This window comes from Lutra lutra, chromosome 1, assembly GCF_902655055.1.
Source record: "Lutra lutra chromosome 1, mLutLut1.2, whole genome shotgun sequence".
NCBI classification, from domain to species: domain Eukaryota; kingdom Metazoa; phylum Chordata; class Mammalia; order Carnivora; family Mustelidae; genus Lutra; species Lutra lutra.
This window is the reverse complement of record NC_062278.1, coordinates 10802530-10824253: the sequence shown is the minus strand read 5'-3', so window position 1 is coordinate 10824253 and position 21724 is coordinate 10802530. Positions and strand designations below refer to the sequence as shown.

At 48.2% G+C, this 21724-nt stretch overlaps 2 protein-coding genes across 3 annotated transcripts; one reads left to right on the top strand and one right to left on the bottom strand.

Moving 5' to 3' along the window:
* On the top strand, positions 1 to 10657 carry SMIM11 (small integral membrane protein 11). Of its 2 annotated transcripts, XM_047720486.1 has the most exons (5): positions 117 to 146; positions 3118 to 3200; positions 3855 to 3950; positions 8006 to 8183; positions 10258 to 10657. In XM_047720486.1, the coding sequence occupies exons 3-4, from the start codon at positions 3939 to 3941 to the stop codon at positions 8168 to 8170; spliced, it is 177 nt and encodes a 58-aa protein (XP_047576442.1). In that variant the 5' UTR covers positions 117 to 146; positions 3118 to 3200; positions 3855 to 3938; the 3' UTR covers positions 8171 to 8183; positions 10258 to 10657. The 2 variants fall into 2 exon arrangements, with proteins under 2 accessions (XP_047576433.1, XP_047576442.1); XM_047720477.1 differs by lacking the exon at positions 3118 to 3200 and having other exon boundaries at positions 1 to 146.
* Positions 10658 to 19362: 8705 nt separating this feature from the next.
* On the bottom strand, positions 19363 to 20361 carry C1H21orf140 (chromosome 1 C21orf140 homolog). The gene has a single exon (XM_047723545.1). The coding sequence runs from the start codon at positions 20341 to 20343 to the stop codon at positions 19555 to 19557; it is 789 nt and encodes a 262-aa protein (XP_047579501.1). The 5' UTR covers positions 20344 to 20361; the 3' UTR covers positions 19363 to 19554.
* Positions 20362 to 21724: the final 1363 nt, after the last annotated feature.

Sequence of the window (21724 nt, the reverse complement as noted above, 5' to 3'; positions counted from 1 at the left end):
TCAGCTCAGCACGGCTGGAAAGCAGCCCGGACCCACTGCGCCGGCGCGCGGTGCGGTGCATTTCGGGACCTGTAGTTTCCCCGTAGCATTGTGGGAGTTGCGGTTCCTGTGCAGTCCAGGCGCTGGAACCTACGCGGCCTGGAGCTGTAAGTGGGTGACGTCCGGTCAGCGGGATCCTGACCCTAAGCCCGACAGCTCTTTGAGGCGCTGGGGAGTCGGGTGGACGGCCCGCCGTTGGCCCGTTTTGTCCAGGATGTCCGCCAGCCGGCCCCCTGCCGCGCGGCGCCAGCTCTCCGGGTGGGGACCGGGAGGGGGAGGGCCGTCGCGGTCCCCACCCGCGGAGCGCCCCTGCCTGGCTCCGGAGTCCAGTCGCCGCGGAATCCGCCCGACCCGGCGCCGGGGGCGCAATGTTTAAGCTGGCAAGAGATCTGCGCGAGGCAGAGTTGTTCTGGCCAGAGAGTTTGGGCGGATGAGCGAGTGCTCTGGACAGTCTGTTTTGTGGATGGGTGGGGGAAGCAACGGCCGCCCGTGGCCCCCATCTCCGGGTCTGAGCGGGATAGGTGTTGTTCCCCAGGTGTCGGGGCGGAGGGGACCCTGGCCTGGTCCCCCGGTTACGGAGGAGACGAGCTCCAGTGTCTCTGGCCCTGGGAATCCCAGGTGACCGAGGACAGGGGCTCAGTGGTCCACGGAGTGATGCCCAAGGTTCACCCGAAACTAACTCTCTCCTCCCTGTACCTTCCAGCTTCCAAGGATGGGGGGAATAGTTGGGGTGACAAGGGTGGAGACTGGGAACGCAAACATATTCGGAACGTTCAGGCTGACATACTCAGCGGCTCCCAAGAGCGTAGACACGAAGAGACAGACGATCCTAGAGTTAGGTGTGCTTAGAAGAAAACGTAGATTGCGGACAATATGTTATCCATATTGCGTTCACTCACCTAACCCAAATAAGCGGAGAGCTTTTCTGGTTTTTAGGAGAAAACTGGCAAAGGAAAAATGAGACTATTTTTCCAGCAAAGGAGACAGAACCATTTCTGTCTGAGCCATTGTTATTTTTGAGATTTAAGCTAGGTTTGTGGATAGTTCTAGGGAAAGTCTAAAAACTTCCTGCACTTCACAGATTTTATATCTCAAAAGTGTCCCCATCTGACTGGCTTTTGCCATTCAGCCCTCAGATACCAGCTGTCTCCTGTGCGTGATTCTGCAGCAGGTGTGTGCTTATGGCTTGGAGCTAATAGCCTGCTGATATTTTTAGCTTTCTCAGTTGTTCTCATTTGCTGAAGTCCTGCTGGGGTGCTACAGAAATGGCTGAGTTGGAGTAGGTTAGTGCAGGGGGATGGGGAAAGTTAGCATTTGGAGGCAGCAGGTAGGAACGAGCAGGATTGATCAACTGCCTTGTCTCCCATTCTCTCCCTGCCTCCCTTCCACTACCTTGTTTGCAGGTTGACTTTAAATATGTTTCTTTCTAAAGAGCTTGAATGTTCTCCCTCTCTGTATGAAGTTGTGGAGACTGCCAGTAAATTTTCATAGTCCGATACTGTGGCATCCCATTTGACTCACGGATGCCAGAGTTGCAGAGTTGTTCTTTGGATTCTGGTTTTTAAAGTGAGAACATTTTGGTTCAGGGAGGTGAATGGCCAGGTCACGTGCCTGCCAGGGGTGCCACCAAAAATAGAGTCCGGCTCTCTCGGTCCCTGCTGTCTTGCATCGACGGCATTTTGCCCTGCTTTGCCTCTTGTTTATGGTTCTTAAGCTTGGCATGTCCATTAGCAGAAAGAGAGAGATTTGTCATGACAGTAACGGTATTTATTTCATGTTTTCCGTGTGTTGAGCATGGTGCTCTGCTTTGTGTTTACAATCGGGCCTCCGAAGAATTCACAAATGAGGGACCTGAGGCTCAGAGAGGCCAAGCGACTTGTCCAAAGTCACCCCAGTCATAATCGTAGTCCTGTGTTGTTGTTGTTTATTAAGTCAACACTGTTTTTGTTTTTTTTTTTTAATTTCCTTAAATAATCTGCACACCCAATGCAGAGCTCGAACTCACCACCTCAAGATCAAGAGTGCCATGCTTTACTGACTGAGCCAGCCAGGCGCCCCACTGGGTGTTCTTTTTAATTTATTTCCTCCTATAAGCTTTTTGGACCAATTTATCGTCCTTGACCTTGGGAATCAATATCTTACATTAATCCATTAATGTGTCTTACGTTAAGCCATTAATTCTTAGATTAATTCATGTAATTAATATATTAATTACATTAATAGGACCTCAGAAAATTAGGAACAGCTAAACTCACCTACGATATTTGTACCCAACTCAGTTAGAGCAAGAGTTGTAAAAATAAAATTTACATAACCTTAAACGTTGTAAGCTACAATATGGCTAATCCCTGAGATTATCCAAGATTCCTGAAAGTGAAAATTCTAGCAATAGGTTATAACCTGTTAGGAACATATTTCTGTGGTGCAAGTCAGAATCTGCTGCTACTAGAAGATAAACAGGCCCTTAATCCATGAAGAGAATCACCGTTATCGCATTTAAACGGATTTACGGTGTATGTTCCTATCGTTAACTTACCTGGCTTTGAAAGAAGTCATGGGGAAAACTGGGTTACCTTGTGCCAACCACCAGCCTGTTTTCCAGATACTATGACCTTGACTAGATGAGGTCTGAATTTTCTATATTTAGATGTTTTTGTAAGTAAAAGTTTTAGTAAAACATTTTTCCCTGAAGCCATTTTATTATCCCCATTCTAAAGGCCTGGGACATTGTCTTGTGCTTCTCTTAATTCTAAGTACGTGTCAAGACAAGCATCTCCATGGTTTTTGAATGCAAAGCTTTCTGCCCGCATCAGGATAAGACTCGAGAGTCACACCAGATAGGTTCAAATCCCAGTCCCCGTCTGACCCTGGACGCGTTCCGTTAACTTTGTCTCCTCGTCTCTGAAATGGAACCATAACCTCTACCTCCTAGGGCTGCGTGAATTCATGCAGCTGACGTGCTCTCCTACCGCCCCGCACTGTGAAGTGAAGCTATGATTCTGCTCTAAGCTGCCCAATTTCAGAAAAAATCAGGGCCCTGCGGCGCATCTAGTTGACACCCCCTTTCTTCATTGACAGATGGGACCAAGGCCCTGAGAGGGAAGTCACTCACCAGAGTGTGTAGGTTCTTCATGCAGAGCTCAAGTCTTCTGACTCTGGGGGTATGTGCCATATTCTAAAAATAGTGACATACAGGCTTGGAGCACATACTGTTCCCCGGCCGTGTCCCTGACCTGCCACTCCCTGCTTCTCCTTCCCCTAGGTCTCCCTCACAGCTGAGATGAAATTCTAGATAGGAATTGCTTTCGAAGGACAATTTTTTCCCCCTATCATTTACTCCCCTTCAGATATTTTTTAAGAACCAAGATTTGCTTCATTAACACTCAGAGGACCTGAAAAACAGAAAGACACCCATCCACAACCCAGCTCTTGCTCAGGCCAGGAGGTGGGGGGAGAAGTAGCTTTGGACTTGCACTGTTACATCCACAGATGAAAGGATGGGAGCGTGTGTCCCCTTAGGAGCAGCACTGCCACCTCTGCTCCCGGGCTGTGCTCCCACCCCCGGCAGAGAGCAGCCAGGGTGACATTTCTGCTCACCAAGACCCAGGCCTGCGTCAGCCCTAAGCCAGGCCATCTGCTTTCCATCAGGCTCTGGGTTACATTGTTAGAGACACTGACCGCCCCCCCCCCCGCCCCCCCGTCTGCAGCCCTCACTCTTTTTGCTCAATGTACCCTTTCTCTCCATCAAAGAGGTCTTCCTATGGTGATCTGCTCCAGAAAACCGTGAGTGACCCTTTTCTTCTCTTTCCCACCAGAACAGCAAGACCTGCCCTTCGAGCTCCTCTCCTCATGTGCTTGTCTGAGGGGGCCTGCATTGACCCAGAGTGAATCCGCCCAACATGAACTGGAAGGTGAGAACAGTGTTCACCGTTATGGCTTGGGTTTCTTCTTTCTCCTTATAAAAATTCAGAATAACAGTTCTGTAGATACAGGTTGATTAAAAAGAAAAAAGTGGATTAAAGCAGGAATCCTAATAATACTTAATAGTTTAAGTTCAAACATATAAAAGTACATTTATTCCCCAGACTTTTGGGGGAAGGCGAGGCCCTTTCTTTGAGTGGGTATACAGACTTCACATCTGCCTCACTCGTCTTGCAAAAATCATGCCTTTAAAGTTTTCCTACAGTTTCACATTTTGGTTTCTTTAAAGTGGGTTCATATTTTAGGAAACAGTCTACATACAAGATATTTCCAGATTTTTATGTTCTTCCTAATCTTTTACATTTGTGTTGCCAACAGCACTTTTTTTTTTTCCAACCCAAATTTGAAAATGCATTGAAAGCATTCAATTTAGTTTTCATGGAAACAATTTTTTCCTTGTGTGATATAGCCATATTTCGCAAGTGTTGTATTTAGATAAATTATCCATTATAACATCAAGTACAACTTCAACTAGTTGGGGAATAATCCCAGCTGTCCTCTGTAGCATAGACTCAGCCTCCAGGAGCACAGGTCCAAGGGCAGTCACACAGTAGCCTGCAAGTTGTGGGCCTTTAGTGGGCTATGGGCAGCCGTCAGCAGGGCTCACAGAGGGAAAGGAGAGTCATCACGTTAAATCCCTGAAGTGCATGGGGTGTGGTAAAGGTTAAGAGAACAGCCACCAAAATATATTTTATCGTCAATTCTTTGGAAGTTTAAAATCCGGTAAAAACTGTGTTATCTCACCCTCCAGAGATAGTTACTATTAACAATTTTGGTGTGTTTTCTTCCAGTCTTTTTTCCATACGTGTAAGTGTAGTGTGTATATTTTCAAACTTAACAATCTCATTGTATGTATTTTTTTTTTTTTTCAATTCTGAACATTTCCTAGTTCAGAACATCCACCAGCTTTCCATTGCAAGGCTTACTGGAAAGATCTGGAAGCAGGACCCGGGAACTGGGAGATAGAGAACCCCTCTCCTTCCTCAGCAACTTTAGGGAGGGGTTTCGGGGCCATACAGGGAGACCATGGGGACTATTCTCCAGGACAAGCCTGGTTGAAGTTAACGGGCAGAGTGAGAGGAGCGCCTGGTGGCTCAGTGGGTTAAGCCTCTGCCTTCAGCTCGGGTCATGATCTCAGGGTCCTGGGATCGAGCCCCACGTCGGGCTCTCTGCTCAGCGGGGAGCCTGTTTCCCCTCTCTCTTAGCCTGCTTGTGATCTCTCTCTCACTCTGTCAAATAAATAAAATTAAAAACAAAAAAAAGAAAAAAAGAGGCAGAGTGAGGGTTTCTTGAAGGGGTCGAAAATGTAGGAGTGTTTGTTGAGCATACACTGGGGTTCCAGAGCTCACAGTGGAACAGCTGGGAAGGAAAGCCGAGGCGGTGAGGGGGTCTGAGGGGAAGAAGTGGGAAGCAGCGTGCAGTGGGATTTAGCGCAGGGCTTGTCCTGTCTGCGGTGACCACAGTCCAAGGCAGTCACTGGTGCAAAGGGCCACGTCAGCAGGACTCAGAGCGTCATGCGTAATGCTCCAAGGCAGTGGCTCTCACACCTCAGTGCATCAGAACCAGCTGAGGACTTGTTAAAACACAAGCTGTGGGCCCACCCCCGGTTCCTGACCACTTAGGTCTGGGGTTAACACAGGTTGAAGGCAGGGCACAGAGAAGGCTTTTATTTTATTGATTTTCTTTTTTAAGTTTTTTTTTTTTTTTTTTTTTAGAGAGCATGAACATGGGGGTGGGGGCAGGCAGAGGGAGAGGGAGGGAGGGAGAGAATCCCAAGCAGGCTCCACACCCAGCACAGAGCCCAACTGGGGGCTCGATCCCACAGCCCGGAGATCACAACCTGAGCTGAAATCAGGACTCAGACACTTAACTGACTGAGCCACCCAGGGGCCCCGGAAGGTCTGTGCTCTAAGCCGCTTATATTTGTCAGGAGAAAAAGTTTCACTGTGCAATTTTTTTAATCTTTCATGCTCTTACTAGAGTGATCTTTCTGAAGCATTTATGTTATATTTATTTTTTTCTCTTAAAATGACTTTGTGGTTGGAAACTATTATTCAGTTACGCCACGTTCTTGTAATCTTAACCGTTTTAGTTAAATTCAGACGTTTTAAGTGTTCGGGTTCCTCCTTTTACTCTCTGGTACATTCCTGCTGTATCACATGGCAACCTTCCTCAAATATCTTTAAGTAACTGGCTAAATGATTTCAGAGGTAGTGATTCCGGTTGCCTTTGGGAAATTTCAGTAGCCAAGGCTTCATTTCTTTGTGTAATTTAGGTGTAAAACTGGGGAGGGCTGGGGAGAATGTGGGAGATGTTACAGCGTTGTGTAATGATAAAGAGAGTTCAGGCTTCAGAGCCATCAGAGCACTTTTCCAGACTTTACACTTTCTCAGACACACAATTAGGACAGTGTCCCTGTCTCCCGGGGATCCGATGAGAATCCGGGGAAAATGTAGGGGAGTCGTTGAGCACAGTAAGCTCCCAGTGGGCCTAACTGATGCTCGGACTTCTGCGTGTGAAATCTGCGTGTAGGCCTCAGTCATCGAGAATTTTAATAAAACTGGACGAACACCTATGCAAGTAATTTATGATTGTGTTAATTCCATTTCCTTGGAAATCAGGATGCAGGGGGAAGAAGGCTGGCGTAGAGGTTAGACCGTTTCATTCTGAGTCTGGCCTCCTCATGAATTATTCACTGTGGGACTCGGGTTAGCCTCTCCCCGCCACGAGGAGCTTCGAGGAGCTTCGCTTTCCTTGTTTGTGAAACCACGTGGGGGACTAAGTCATCTGTGAAATCCCCCCTGGGCCTCAAGCTCTGTGAGCATGTCGTTCCCAGCTGAAGTTTCCTCTGACCGGTCGAGTTAAAGTGTTACAAGCAGAGACAAACGTTCTTCCCGTGCCAGAAGTCATTGTATAGGAATTGCATAAGTGATGTTTGGAGATTTAATGATTGCATTGGACTAAATCCTGCCTAGTCCTCTAGAATGGTGATCACTCAGAAAAAGCATGCCTTTATTTGGGAAGGAATTTTTAATCACACTAAAAGCTCATCATTGTTATTCAGGTCCCATTACTCATGTTTCTGAAATGAGTATCGTGTTTGCCCAGAGATGCTATTGTGTTACCGAGATTATCGTAATAGTGTACCTTACTAGTACGGACAGTAATTCAAGTCCATAGCTGTTCCCCGGGTATCATTTTAGCCCTTGGGCTAAAGCTTCCCTCCTATAGAAAATTACAGGAACAGTTAATAGGTAGCTAAGTTTTCATGTTCTGAATTTTTTTTTTTTGTAAGTAAGCTCCATGCCCTGTGTGGAGCCCAGCATGGGGCTTGAAGTTGACCCTGAGATCAAGACCTGAGCTGAGATCAAGAGGCAGATGCCTGACCGACTGAGCCCCCCAGGCGCCCCTTGTATTTTGAATTTTATTCTCCTTTTATGTTTACTTTACCTTCAAGTGCCGGAACTAATGAGTAGCCACAACCGAGAGGAAAGCGTAGCATGCCAAAGTTGGAGAATCCAGAAGGAAGGTCCGGTCCAGCCTCCCCTGAAGAGGCAGAAGCTCAGAAAGTCATGTGACTGGCACCGGTCACGTGGTCAGCGGGGGGCAGAGCAGAGCTGTCACCCAGGCCCCCAGCTCTGGCTCCTGGACTGTGGCGCTGCCTCAGGGTAGAGGGCCTGGGGGACTGGCAAAGTGTGTGGTCCGGTTGTGAGAGACCAGAGTTATGTCCACAGTCCACGGGCAGTTCTCTTGTGCAGCCAGCAGTGGGGGAGTGATGGGGGGCACAGTGGGGGCAGAGGTGGACCTTGGCTGGCCGGTGCAGGGCTGGGGACCTTGCCTGTCCTGGACACTGGTGCGGCCCCAGCGCCTCGCCTAGTGCCTATTACATAAGAGGTGGACAGTAAAGGTTTGTTAGATGAAGGAATTTGAAAGAAACCTTTCTTATCAATCATGGAACATTAGAATGCTTGTTTTCTTCTCTAAGGTTCTGGAACACGTGCCCCTGCTACTGTATATCTTGGCAGCCAAAACCTTAATTCTCTGCCTGGCATTTGCCGGAGTCAAAATATACCAGAGGAAAAGGTTGGAAGCAAAACAGCAACAACTGGAAGCTGAGAAAAAGAAGCAGTTGGAGAAGAAGGAGAACTAAAGGGAAGTCAGAGGTACGAGGACTTGGCGCGTGCGGAGTGTCCGGTGGGCTGGACTGGTCCCCAGATGAGGCAGTAGGAGAACCCCTCAGCCCTCGGGCTCCTCTGGTGTCTGAAGCAGAACGTCTATGGAAGGCGAGGCGTGCAGACCCTGACCCTGTGCCCTGGTGCAGACCAGCCAGGCCACACGGCTCATTCTTCACACCTGCCTGAAGCCTGTGCTGCGGCAACCTTAGTCAGGGACCCTGGTGCTTAACCGCTCCTGGGTCACAGGACTCCTGAGAATTTCGTGAAAGCTGGGACCTTCTCCCAGCAGAAGGATGCGTGTTAGAATCACCCACCATTGTACAGAAAATGGCAGATAGACGGGGGTGCGGAGGAGGTGTGGTGGCCACAGGTCTTTTGAAACCCATGCCCTCACCTAAGATTAAGAAATCCTGCTGTATCTTCAGGATAAAGTCTGAGTTGTAGGAATGGCATCACAATCCCCACATGTGTCCTTCACCCGGGTCCCATCTGTCCCCTCTAGCGCCCCCTCCCCACACTCCGCAGGCCATTCTTCAGCCATGATAGACTTTCATGCCCCTCGGCCTTTGCCAGTTAGTCCCAGAGGGCCCTTCCTCGTAGCGTCTTCACCGGGCACGAAGTCTTACTCATCTTCGTGGACCCACAGGAGGCGCCCAGAACACGTTTGCTGAGCTTAAGTCCCCATTATAGGTTGAGCTTATGACGGTCATTCTCCCTCACTGATCTCATTTCTTCATGGATCAGGTTGAATTCTGTGCTTCTCTAAAAATTAGAAGATTCAAATATGGTGCCACGGCTTTCTTGATCAGTGGTCCCCACACTTGGCTGATGATCAGAATTGGTAGAAGTGCAGATTTCCAGGCCCCAGCCCCTGGCTGGGTGCAAACGTCCTAGTGAGGGGACCCTGAGGCGGCCCCGTCTGCCGTCGCTCTGGGAGGCAGTGGGCCAGCGATCTCCAAAAGCCCTCTCTGCCCTGAGGTGCCACACTTCTGTCAGTGGGATTCCTGTGGAGGATTTCTACGTGTGTGGAGGGGAACAGCACACTAACGAGTACTCGTAGCAACACTTCTGCTGAACGACCGTTGTGGGGGCTAGCGTTTGCTCAGTGTTTCTTAGACGGTGGCAGTCCCCCTTCTGATGGCTCCGTGAGGCCTGTTCAGACGGAGAAAGGGCTGACACACTACTTAGTGAAGAGCAGGGTCAGAACTGAACCCAGGTCAGACCTGTGCCCCCTGGGCCTCACCCTGACCCGCCACCTTCCCAAACGTAGGGAATTCCACTGTGGCTGTCCGGTCCTTACCCCGGGCCGGGAACCCCTTCCTCTATTGGCACCATGTGGGTCCTTGGCAGGCCGGAGGCTTCTACCAGGCCAAAGAAGTTTCTGTCAGGGACCCTTCCTTTTTTGGGAAAAGGTGTTTTACTGACTGAAACTGAAACTCTCAGGCACAAGGGAGAGCAAAATTAAAACGGGCAAGGGAGGCCGGTCCTCTGAAATGTTGCAGGTTGAGGTTCTGCCCGGGGCAGAGTCCTCCTTTTGTGTGTGAGACCGAGAAGAGGAAGGGAAAGGTGGGGCGTGGGTCGTAAATGCCTCTCCCCTCCCATCGGCATCCACCCAGGGCTCCAGGGAAAGTGGGGGGGGTGGAGGGGGGGTGGAGGGGGTAGAGGGGTGGGGGGGTGGGGGGTGGCAGCAGGCCTGACCCTTCATTTTCCCTCCAGCCTCGAGCTTGGTTTTATTTTTTTAATTTATTTTTTTTTAATTTTTATTCATTTATTAATGTAGTAATACCCTCTAGTTCCACCCATGTCATCTTTTTTAAAACTTATTTTTATTTATTATTTTTTTAAATTTTTTATCTTTTTATTAATGTATTATCGAGCCCAGTTTTAAAGAAGGGGGATTTTTAGATGGGCAGAAAATCAAGAGTTTGTGAAAATACATTCTTTAATAGATAGACTTCAGTAGTTTCTGCTGGCTAAGTTGAAATGGCCGAGCATGAGGGGTAATGCCAAGCAAGTAAACATTCAGACGTTTCTTACTTGTCCTTTTGGTCTTCCTTTCTAGAATTTGCGTTTACATGTCAGCTTGAGTGGATTCTGGCTGAGAAGGAAGAGGAGACAATTACTGAATGATGTGTCAGAGGATAAACTCCCAACCTGTAGGGTTAACTTAAAATTATATGAACTTTTGGGGCACCTGGGTGGCTCAGTGGGTTAAGCCTCTGCCTTCAGCTCAGGTCATGATCCCAGGGTCCTGGGATTGAGCCCCGCATCAGGCTCTCTGCTTAGTGGAGAGCCTGCTTCTCCCCCGCAATCCCCCCACTCTCTGCCTGCCTCTCTGCCTACTTGCGATCTCTCTGTCAAATAAATAAATAAAATCTTTTAAAAAAAAATAATATGAACTTTTTTATGCTCTTAAAAGAACCTATAGTTTGTTTATTAAAATAAAATACCTTTGTAAAAAAGGGAGTGTCTGTCTCTGGAATTAGCCAGTCTTTTGGTCTCACACAGACACACACCCGCCATGTTGGGAGGGGGGCAGTTTTGCAAGCCCGCGCCCCTCCCAGCCCGTCCCAGCTCCGGGTGCCACGTCACGGGTGCTCTTGATGCAGGACTGGGCCTCAGGAGAAGTGGCACCTGCTCTAGGGTTGGAAGCCTCAGCCGCCTGTCCTCCCCAGTCCTTCCCAGCCCTCTTCTCTGCTGCCCTCCCGCAGTCTCTTCTCTTGCCCACCTTCCGCCATATTTTCATTGTTGGGGTGGAGGGAAGCTGCACGCTCACTTCCCCAGGGAGCATTGGCGTCTCTGCTGAGCCAGGAGGGGCCTCGTGGGGCGGGCTACAGGGTGACACCCACCGGCCACCCTGGGTGGGAGTCTCGGAAGAACTCCTGTCACTGAGCCCTGTCGTGAGAGACGAGCGGGGATACTGTCCTCTCCCCGCGTTTGCCTGTTGGGATTTGCTGAGGAGAGAGGAGTGGGGAGTTGAGCTAAGGAGACTTCCAGATATGAGAGAAGTGATACTAAGATTTTTTTTGACTCAGCACCAACAGCCTGAGATCTCTATTAAAAGATTCATGTTGTCTCATTTCTGTTGATACCAGAGTGGGTGGGGGATGAGGAAGCAGGGACCAAAGCCGAACATACGGTGCAGTGTTTGCTCCGGTCCCTTTGCTGGTGGCCACGTGGGAAATTTGCATGAGTGTCCAATTGGCCCTTGACCCCCCTGGGTTTGAACTGCAGGGCTCTACTCATAAGCAGGCCTTTTTCCATAAAGACAGTACAGTACTGTACTGTGTTTTCCTTATGATTTTCTTTTTTTTTTTTTTTTTAAGATTTTATTTATTTATTTGTCAGAGAGAGAGAGAGCTAGAGTGAGCACAGGCAGATAGAGTGGCAGGCAGAGGCAGAGGGAGAAGCAGGCTCCCTGCTGAGCAAGGAGCCCGATGTGGGACTCGATCCCAGGACCCTGAGATCATGACCTGAGCCGAAAGCAGCCGCTTAACCAACTGAGCCACCCAGGTGTCCCTCCTTATGATTTTCTTAACATTTCTTCTCTAGCTTCCTTTAAAAATATATCACATAATACATATACCAAATACATGTTAATCAGCTTTATGTTAGTTGGTAAGACTTCCAGTTAACAATGGGCCGTTAAGTTTTGGGGAGCCAAAAGTTAAAACACGTGGATTTTTTTTTTAAGGTTTTATTTATTAGAGAAATCAGAAGTAGACAGAGTGGCAGGCAGAGAGAAGAGGAGAATCAGGCTCCCCGCCAAACAGAGATCCCGAGGCGGGGCTTGATCCTGGGACTCTGAGATCATGACCTGAGCCGAAGGCAGAGGCTTAACCCACTGAGCCACCCAGGTGCCCCCAAAACATGTGGATTTTTGACTGCACAAGGCTTTGGCACCCCTAACCTCTGCGTTGTTGAAGGACCAACTGTATATTATTAACATGTCCTCCCCACTCTGGCCCAGGTTGGTGGAACTTTGAATTTTAAACGAGATGAACAAGGAATTCTCTCTTTCTCAGATTTTACTGTGATTTCTGATGCTCTTAATCACAATTTAGAGGGCAGTGTTTACATCTGTAGCTTGACCCAGCAAGCTGCTAATCCCCAGTCAGTGTGGCCTGGGTCTTGTGGCACGTGAACAGACACCAGAACGGAAGTGGAATGCCCTAGGATTTCTGCCCTCCAACCCCAGTGCTTCCCTGACTTGCTCGGGTTGGGCTCAGAACTGACCCTGGGCCCAGGGCCAACCATCCTGCCTTTGTTAGGGAGCCCTGGTCAGCGTGACCCACCACAGGCCCGCCCTGATCTAGGATGGTTCTTTCCCTTTCTGTGGATCTAGGGTGTTCCTGGTTCCCAGCATGCCTGGCGGCCACCCGACACCATATCCAGTCCTCCAACCCCAGATCTTCCCTCCCTTCCCTGCTGGGTGCCTCAGAAACTCAAGGACGGGGGCTGTTGACTTTTCCTGGAGATTCTAAATACGCCCAAGCCCTAGATGGTCACGTTTATCTTAAACACAGGCGCTTTCCTAGGGGGACTTAAAACTCGGTTCTGGAATTTGTGGAACGTGGAGTCATCTTGGAAAATTTGGTAGAGGGTGACCTAAGGATTGAACTTAAACCATTGACCACACTCTGGGGTTTTTGGTACAGTGTTGTTTTTGGCTCCCATCACCTTTCTTACATACTCCCTTCCACCACTAGGGGGAGATGAGGAGCTCCTCCTGGAGTTACTGCTCACAGTTCCACTGCACATGCCTGAAGTCAGTAGATTTATAGTTTGAGTTTAAAGAATTGGTTGGATGCCTGCACACGTGGGCGAATGTAGGTGGATAGAGAGCTTGGGAAAGCCCACAACGGGGACTCCACGTGGACTGCAGCTAGACAGCCCCTCTCTGGACCACAGTCGTGAGCAAATCCCGAGGAAGGAGCCTGCCCCTGGGTATCTGAAAGATGTTTCAGGGAGCATCAGCTGCAATCTGGGTTCTCTGTCCACAGAGGAGCCCCAGGATCTCCTTACACAGATCCCCTTTAATCTTTAACTAGCCACACCCTAACACCTCTTTATTGGTTTCAAGCTGATGATATATTGAAATACCTTAGAGCGAGAGAGGTGTTCCTTATAAAGCTGCTCCAACCTGAGAACTCACTGCGTGGTGGTCACAGCCCCACACGGGGAACGCTGCACATTAGGACGTTATGTTCACAACGATGACCTTAGTCGCTAAGGAAAGGTTCAGCTGTGTTTACATACTCTGCTTCACGAGGCAGAGAAACAATGTATTTCAGGAACCGAATAGTACAAACAAAAATTCCTGGGTGCTTTAGGAAGGGTTACCTCTCCCCAGACAGTGTCCAGATGATGGTCTCCAGGGAAACACAGCTGTCTGAATGACTTGGTCTGACGATTTCCAGATCTCTGGCCTTGACACAGGAGTCAATGACACGGGTGCTCCTTGCCATGCACTGTCCCATGTGGGTTGCCTGTGTGTCGGGGTGAAGCCGGGGGATGATGGAGAGATTCTGGAGGGAAAAGGGAACTGAGGATGGGTTCTCCAATGTGAGCACACAAGAGTGGCCTTTTAAAATGCAAATTCCTGGGCTCGACCCCAGACCCACCCCAGGGATCTGTGCAGGGAACAGCCTCAGGGGATCGCAAGGGGGTGGTGCTTGGACCTTCTCGTGAGCTTTAGACAGGGAGATGAGCCCCGGAAGCCAAGCCTGGGAGAGAGCATCCAGGGTAGGAAGATCCGGAGACAGCAAGGCAGCGTGACTCTCCCACCCGCTTTACCCCTGTTACCTCCACCAGCTGTCATTATCCCCTTCTCAGATAAGGAAACAGAGGCACGGAGGGGTTAATAGCCCCATCTGAGGCCCCCAGCTGGCCAGAGGCAGAGACAGGGGTCAGCCTCCTTCATTCCTGCACAGGGGAAGGGGAGGTGGGAAGGAGCTCTGGGTCTGTGTGGCTGTAGGTTGGCCAGTGCGCCTGGCGACAGTGTGAGCAACAAGGCGGGGACAGAGGCCAGGCTGTGGTGAGCGGCAGAGCAGGGACGGTGCGAGGGAGTAGAAACGGGGCTGTTGGCATTGTTATTTCAAGCGTGTGTGTGTGTGTGTGTGTGTGTGTGTGTGTGTGTGTGTGTGTGTGGTGTCTGCAAAGCCAGGAGAGAAAGGTTTCTGCACAATGTGTTCGTTATGAATAACTGGTTAGTTTTCAAATCGCCAGCTCAGTATTTTCCGTGTGTTTCCAGATGTTTGGGACCCTCTCTAATGTATAGGTTGTGCTTTTTTTCAGATTCGCAGTTTGCCCTATCAGGTTAAATTTGGAGATACTTCCCCTGGAAACACAGAGCTGATAACTTGAAAACTGTGAAAGAAGTGTCTTGTGATTCCCAACTTTGCAGCGAGCTGCAGGCTTGCCTGCAGGGAGGGGAGAGAGACCTTGGTAGCCTTCGGGGAAGGCAGGATTGAAGGAAAGCTTTTCTGGAAGGGGAAAGCTGGGGCATGATCAAGGCTGAAGGACACACAGAGGAAGGGCGACCTGCTGCAAGAGGAAGTGGGAGGGAGTATGGGGGACCATCTAGGGACCAGGTCCTGAAGGCCTTGGAAGCCATGACCCTGAATGTCTTGAGGGCCCAAGCTTATTTTCTTTGGTACCTCTTTCCCAGAAGGTGTTGGAATGTTGATGAGTGGATGACGGTAACACCAAAAGGAAGGGGAGCAGGGAATGTGGCCAAGACTGCCAGTTGCCTACCTCAGTATTCCTCCTCTTCTCCCTACTAATAGAATCATGATTTTAGCTGCCCATATTGCATCCCCAAACAAAAGACTACATTTCCCAGCTTCCCTTGCAACTAAGTCTTGCCAATGAGATTCAAGTAGAAGTGTTATGTGGAACTTCCAGGAAGTCCCCTTAAAAAGGGGAGAAATGAACTCTTCTCCCTTTCTTTCTTCTTTGCTGCCTGGAGTGCTAATGCAATGGCTTGAACTCAGCAGCCATTTGGGACTATGAAGACGGGACCAGATTAGGACACTGGAGTAAAAAGAGGACTCTGAATTCCTGATGACCATTGATCCATCCTATTAGCCTTGAACTGCCCCTTTGGTGCTTCTTGATTGTAGCAGTGGAGGTGGGCTACCTTCTTAACTCGGTGGTTGGGTCTCCACTACTCACAGCTTGACCTAATCCTAACCAACCCATGAAGCCAGCTAGAGACAGGTGTGAGGACTCCTTGAGAAGAAGATGTGGCTTCTGGTTCTGGCCTTCCTATCGCTACAGGTGTGCATGCCTCTAGGTGAGTCAGTGACTGCCTGGACTTGCCTTCATTTATAAATGACCTCCATGATCGTTGACCTGCCTGTGTACAGGCTGATGGTCTAAACTGAATGAGGTCAAGTATGTACCAACAGTTTGTATGTATAAAACAATCACAAATGGAAGGAGCGTGTACTGCCTGGGTAGGCAACTGAGCCCCCCAACTGGCCAGGTGCAGCTCCTTCAACCCAGCAGAGCTTGGACCTTCCTTGGGTAGACAAGGTGGGATCCACTGGGCATCCAGCTCCATTTGCCCGTTTACTTTTAGGTTCATTTTGGGACAGATCATTCCGACACACCACCTACTTGGGAGACTCCATGTCCATGGAGAGGGAGTGAGGATACAGTTGTTGGTAGGTAAAGGGCCAGAGAGGGTGCAGTGTCTCATCAGCCAACCTCAGAAGGACAACAGCTCCACCAACATCATGAAAACTCTTCCAGGGGACTTGTCCACACATGCAAGACTGCTGTGCCTCATTACTTACTCTTCGGTTCATATAAACGCAACACAAGTTTGCTTTTGAAGAGTCTTGGCTCTGTTCACCATCCTCCCTGTCACCCCACCAGACAAAATTTATTCTCATTAGCTGCCTGACCCGTCACAGATGGTCTTAAAAGAAATGCCAGAGAACAAAGTTCCTTTGATCAAAGTATCTTAAAATGTGTCTGCTCGCATTAGGTCCTGGTGATAAAAAGCAGCAAGAATTTCCCCCAGAGTGTGAAAAGGAGATGAGGTCAGCGACATCAGTATGAGTGTGGGCATACTTGCTGGCCCTCAGCTTGGACTATAACAACAGAAGCTTGAGTGTATGGGGCACCCAGAAGGTGCCGAATGTGGTTTAGTGGCGTAGCTTATGAGAAGCGTCTTAAAGTCCTCAACCCGGGGCACCTGGGTGGCTCAGTTTGTTAAGCATCTGCCTTTGGCTCAGGTCATGATTTCAGGGTCCTGGGATCGAGCCCCGCATCGGGACTTCCTGCTCAGTGGGGAGTCTGCTGCTCCCTCTCATTCTGCCCCTTTCCCTGCTTGTGTGCACTAATGAAAAATTTTAAAAATCTTTAAAAATAAAAAAAAAAAAATAAAGTCCTCAACCCTAGTTTACTAATGAGTCAACTGAACCTCAGGGCAGTGAAGTAACTTGGCCAAAGTCTCATAGTTAATAAGCTGGAAACTTGAGATTCCAGTGAGGTCTACTGGATTCCCAAAGCCCAGTGTACTTTCCATTACTTTCTGCTGGAAGTTCCCATGCTTAGTGTTAAGCAGCATTTCTTAATTATGCATACAGTATTATGTAACAAAATCACACATTAAAGGAGGTCCTTTTGATCTCTCTGGTTGTCCTGACATCTCTTTCCCCTCCTTGCCTTCCTAAAGACGAAACAAGGTCCCAAGGGAAAAAGAACCTTAAACTTCTTAGATTATTTTGGTTTTCAAACAAAAATAGTTCCTCTTGGTTTAGCTTTTTTGTCTGAGAACCTTAAAAACCTTCCATGTCTTTGCCCTCCCTGCAAAATAATGTCTTGCAAGGTGCTCTGCCTCTTGCTCAATTTTGCATTGAAATCTCTCTTTGTTGCGGGGTCCTCTTGGAGATGGCCACTTCGTCGGCTGCCAGAGGCAACTCTTGTGGCACGTGAGCTGTGGGAAAGAAGAACAAAACGCTGGGCTCCAGCCACGAAGCCAAGCATGGTGCTTAGGCACACGGGCTTTAGTGTCTGACTGGCTTGTGTGACCTCTCAACATCTCAGTTTCCTCACCTGTAACGTGGGGAAATGAGAGAACCTCCACGATGGGGTAGTTATGGGGTTAGATGAGCTGCCCAATAGTAGAGAGGAAGCGTGAAAAATGGCCGTGCGTGTGAATGCTGGGTGTGAACTTTGGCTCCTTCACACTGGAGTGAGTTACGTGATCGCTTTGTGACTCAGTTTATACTGAGAGAACAGGGGTTCCTTCATTGCGGTCTGTTGGGAGGACTAAGTGAGTTAAGGATGTGTAGCTGTCAGTGCTTATGACTATGCAGAATTCTGGGCAGATGTATAATAAGTGTGAAGTAGGGACAAAGCTCACTCATACCCCCAAACCCAGGCCAGCTACATGGGGGTAGCTGGCAAATGCCAGTGCATTGAAGTCACCAAGGAGGTTTGAGTCATATTCCCTGCTCTCAAGGAACCTAAATTCTAAAACTTACATGAAACAGATAGTGGAGAAGACCCCAGAAACATAGCACAGGATCAGAGCTGTTTCACCAGGTTAATCGCTGATGGGCAATGCCATATTCCAGTTCGCAGAAGACTTGCATCAGCATCTGTGGCCAACTAAATAATGGTCCCCAAAGGTATCAAACTCCTAATCCTTGGAAACTGTGAAATGTTACCTTATATGGAAGAGCATCTCTGCCTATGGGGTTCCATTAATGATTTTGAGGTAGTAGTTTTCCCATCTCCATGTGGATGGGCCCCATGTGCCATCATGAGTGTCCTTACAAGAGGGAGGCAGAGGGGAAATTAGACTCAGAAGTGGAGAAAATAATGTGGCCACAGAAGCAGGGATTGGATCCTTGTGGCCACCAGCCAAGGAAGGCCAGCAGCCACCAGAAGCCCTAAGAACAAGGAACTGCTTCTCAGAGCCTCTAGAGGGAGGATGGCCCTGCCCACACCTTGATTTTGATGGAGTGGAACTGATTTCAAACTTCTGGCTTCCAGAACTGGGAGACAGTGCCTGTTGTTTGGGGCCACCAAATTTGTGGTATTTGTTACAGCAGCCACAGGAGACAAACACAGCTCACTGGCTGGGAAGTGGGCAATGTAACAACTGAGATTGCCTGGTTCTGGGGGTTTGGCGGTTGCAGGTGCAACAGGTTCATCCCCAGATAAAATGCATGACAACAAAATGGTGCAGAAGTCTGCTACTTGACTGCTGAAAAGCATTGAACATCGAATCTCATCGGACCACCTATTTCTGAATAGTTCAGGGAAGTCCTGGAAGGAAATAGAGCAGGAAGACAAGCAAATCATCTGATGTTTTCTTGCAGTTGGCTATCGGGAACCTGGCCTCACAATCTTACAGATGGGTAATTCTATTAGGAGTTAGGTAGAGATTTTCATGAGTTGTTTTTGACACACTCTGGAATAATTACGTCTGTTGTAAAATTACCACCTGAACATATATAAATGGGAGTGAAATTTCTGATATGTTTAATTGGAGGCAGGTCTTTTTCAATAAAGGTGAAACATGCTACCACAAATCCCTACAACCTGCATTAGCAATGAACTTAAACTTGAGTCAGGTGTGCCATACCAACCACAGGCGTCTCAGCTCTCGGGGTCCCAAGATGCAACTCCATGGCAAAGTCTAACAACTTCTTGGTGGGATTCGTCGAGTTGGGATGAAATATTAGATAAGTGGGCTCCACAGACCCCCAATCACTTCCCCTGTTCACCTACCAAGTCCCAGTTGGATCAACCAATGGCTACAGCTTTCCAGGTGCCTTACTGGGACCACCAACTTGCCTTGAGCTCCTAGATGGAGTTTCTCCTCAGATGTATCTCACTCAGCCTCTGACAAGCAATGGGAAGCAATGAACCTGCTCAGCCACTGTCTGGACCACATCTCCTGCTCATGGTAAACTGTCTCCCTGTAGACTATTTTGGTCGGCTGAAACTTGTTGACACACTATTTTCAACTTTTGGTGACCACACACTTGGTTCTGACCTAAATTTTGACTACACAGCCCTTACCTCTGCTCACCCCTGCTCACCACTGAGCTCCTTTGGGCTGAGTTAGTTGGAATCCTCCCATTAACATAGCTCTCAAGGTGGCCTTAACAAGATGGGAGTCGAGATCCCTAATTTACCAACAAGCTTTAATGGAACCTCCGGTAAACCTAAAGCACTTTGCCAACAGCCTTAGAAACCTCAGTCCTCACAGCATCTCTGTGAGGTTGCTGTTGGAGCATCTTGGGCTGCCGTGGTCCAGAGTCGAGCCCCGCAGAGTTGGCAAAGACTATGCCCATAGCATGGTTCCAACCGCTTGTGAGAGGAATCACCCTTAAGAAAATTTACCAAGATAGTAGTTTTCCCATCTCCGTACTTTGTTGGTTATTATTTTCCATTTGGTTAGGTTTATCCTTTCAATCCCTTTGCTAATTAAATCGCTGAGAAGTATATACTGGTAAGAATAGACACTGTCAATGTAGTGAAAACAAAACTCCTTTCTGTCATTGATGATAAACCATTTCAGAGAAGACCAGGCTGAGTCTAAAGGGTTTAGGTAATTGTAAGGGGAAGGCAGAGAGAGTAGTTCATGGCCACAGGACTTGGCCACCTCAGGGCAACACACAATGCTCGTTAAGTTAATGACAGATGGAGCATGGACCTGGACCTCTGGCTCTTCATCTTCTTTTGGCCTCATCTTGTCCTGCTGCCTTCTCTCTTTGACCACAATGGCACACTTCCCATAGGTCTTCTTCACCACATCACAGAACTCAAAGAAGAGGCTATCTTCCTGTTTGATGCATAACTCATCTCTTAGGAACATCTGATACTTCCAAGGCACCCATCCGTGTCTACCACCAGCATGCACAATACACCATGTTGGAGTTTGCACGAAATACCCATCACTTAGGTCTTCCCCAGTTACAAGACTTTCAGTGATATCGGTTTCTCCAAAATATACGGTCTTAAATCCATCATACTGCAGCGTTCTCAGGGTTTTCAAGTATTGGAGACATTGCTTCCTCCTGATGTTATCAAATGAATTTCTGGTAATGATGTTTCTTAAAAGAGTGTTTGCAAAGTGAGGCATGGTGTCTCCTCCAGTGTTTTTAAAAGCTTGCATGTCTCTCTCTGCCCATCTGACCAAAGTGGTATGATGACCTCACAAAGGGCTTTCTTACAACTAGCCCAGTCACAGAGATACACTTTGGCTTTCCAAGCACCATGAAACACATACTCAGTACAATTTTCTTCTGGCTTATATGGTATGGGAAACGCTAACTGTAAAAAATGTTTCTTTGACATCGCTTTTCCCATGGTTTGGGACTAGCAATTGTATTAGTTTGGTAGGGCTACCATAACAAAATACCAGATTGGTGGCTTAAACAGCAAATTCATTTTCTCATGTTTCTGGAGGCTGGAAGTCTAAGATCAAAGTGTCAGCAGGTTTTTGGTTCCTTCTTCTGAGGTCTCCCTCCTGGGCTTGTAGGTGGCTGCTTTCTTGCTGTGTCCTCACGTGGCCTTCCTTCTGTGGGCACCTATGGCTCTAGCCTAATCTCTTCCTACGGTCATTAGACCTGTTGGTTTAGGGCCCCCCTATAGGATCTCATTGTACTTCAATCACCTCTTTAAAGACCCTCTTTCCAAATAGAGTCACATTCTGAGGTACTGGGGCCAGGGTTAGGGCTTTGACATATAATGTGGGTGAGGGAGACACAATCCTACCTCCCACAACAATCTTTTAATAGCGACGAGCTACATTGATGACCCCTTTCCATTTGATTCATGAGGATGAAGAAGAATATTCACATTCATGCATCCAGTCCAAATACATTTATTGAGCACATACTAAGCACTGGGCATTATTCCAGGCACCAGTGGTACAGCTATGACACATCCAGTGAGACTTGCACAGGTGTGTGGTTTAAGTCTGCACGTGTGTGGAGTTCACAGGTGGCAGAGGAAGGTGTGACAAAAAGTACAAGGAAGTCAGCCTGCATGCCTTTTATTGGACTGCCAAATCTTGAGCTAATTCAGTAACCTATCTGGAAATCACTTTTAATTTTATATACTCCCGGCAAAAGAGAGGTTTTTTTTTTTTTTTTAAATCCCAGTAGGCTCTTCAGTTGCCTTTGTATTTTCTTGTTCTTAGAGATAAAGATGCTTCATAGGGGTGCCTGGGTGGCTCAGGTGGTTAAGTGTCTGCCTTCTACTCAGGTCATGATCCCAAGGTCCTGGGACCAAGTTCTGTATGGTCTTGCTCAGCAGGGGGCCTGCTTCTCCTCCTGCTTGTGCTCTCTCTCTCTCTGACACGTAAATAAATTAAATCTTCAAAAAAAAAAAACATGTCCATAAGTGTGCAAACCAATTCCCTCATATGACAATGGGTCGGAATGATTTGACTGTTTGATGGTCAGTGATTTGACAGGTCCTTCGCTTGACTGTTGAATGGATGAGCCTTTCTCTTCCCACCATGATTTTCTTGGGACTCAAGTTTAGGCAAC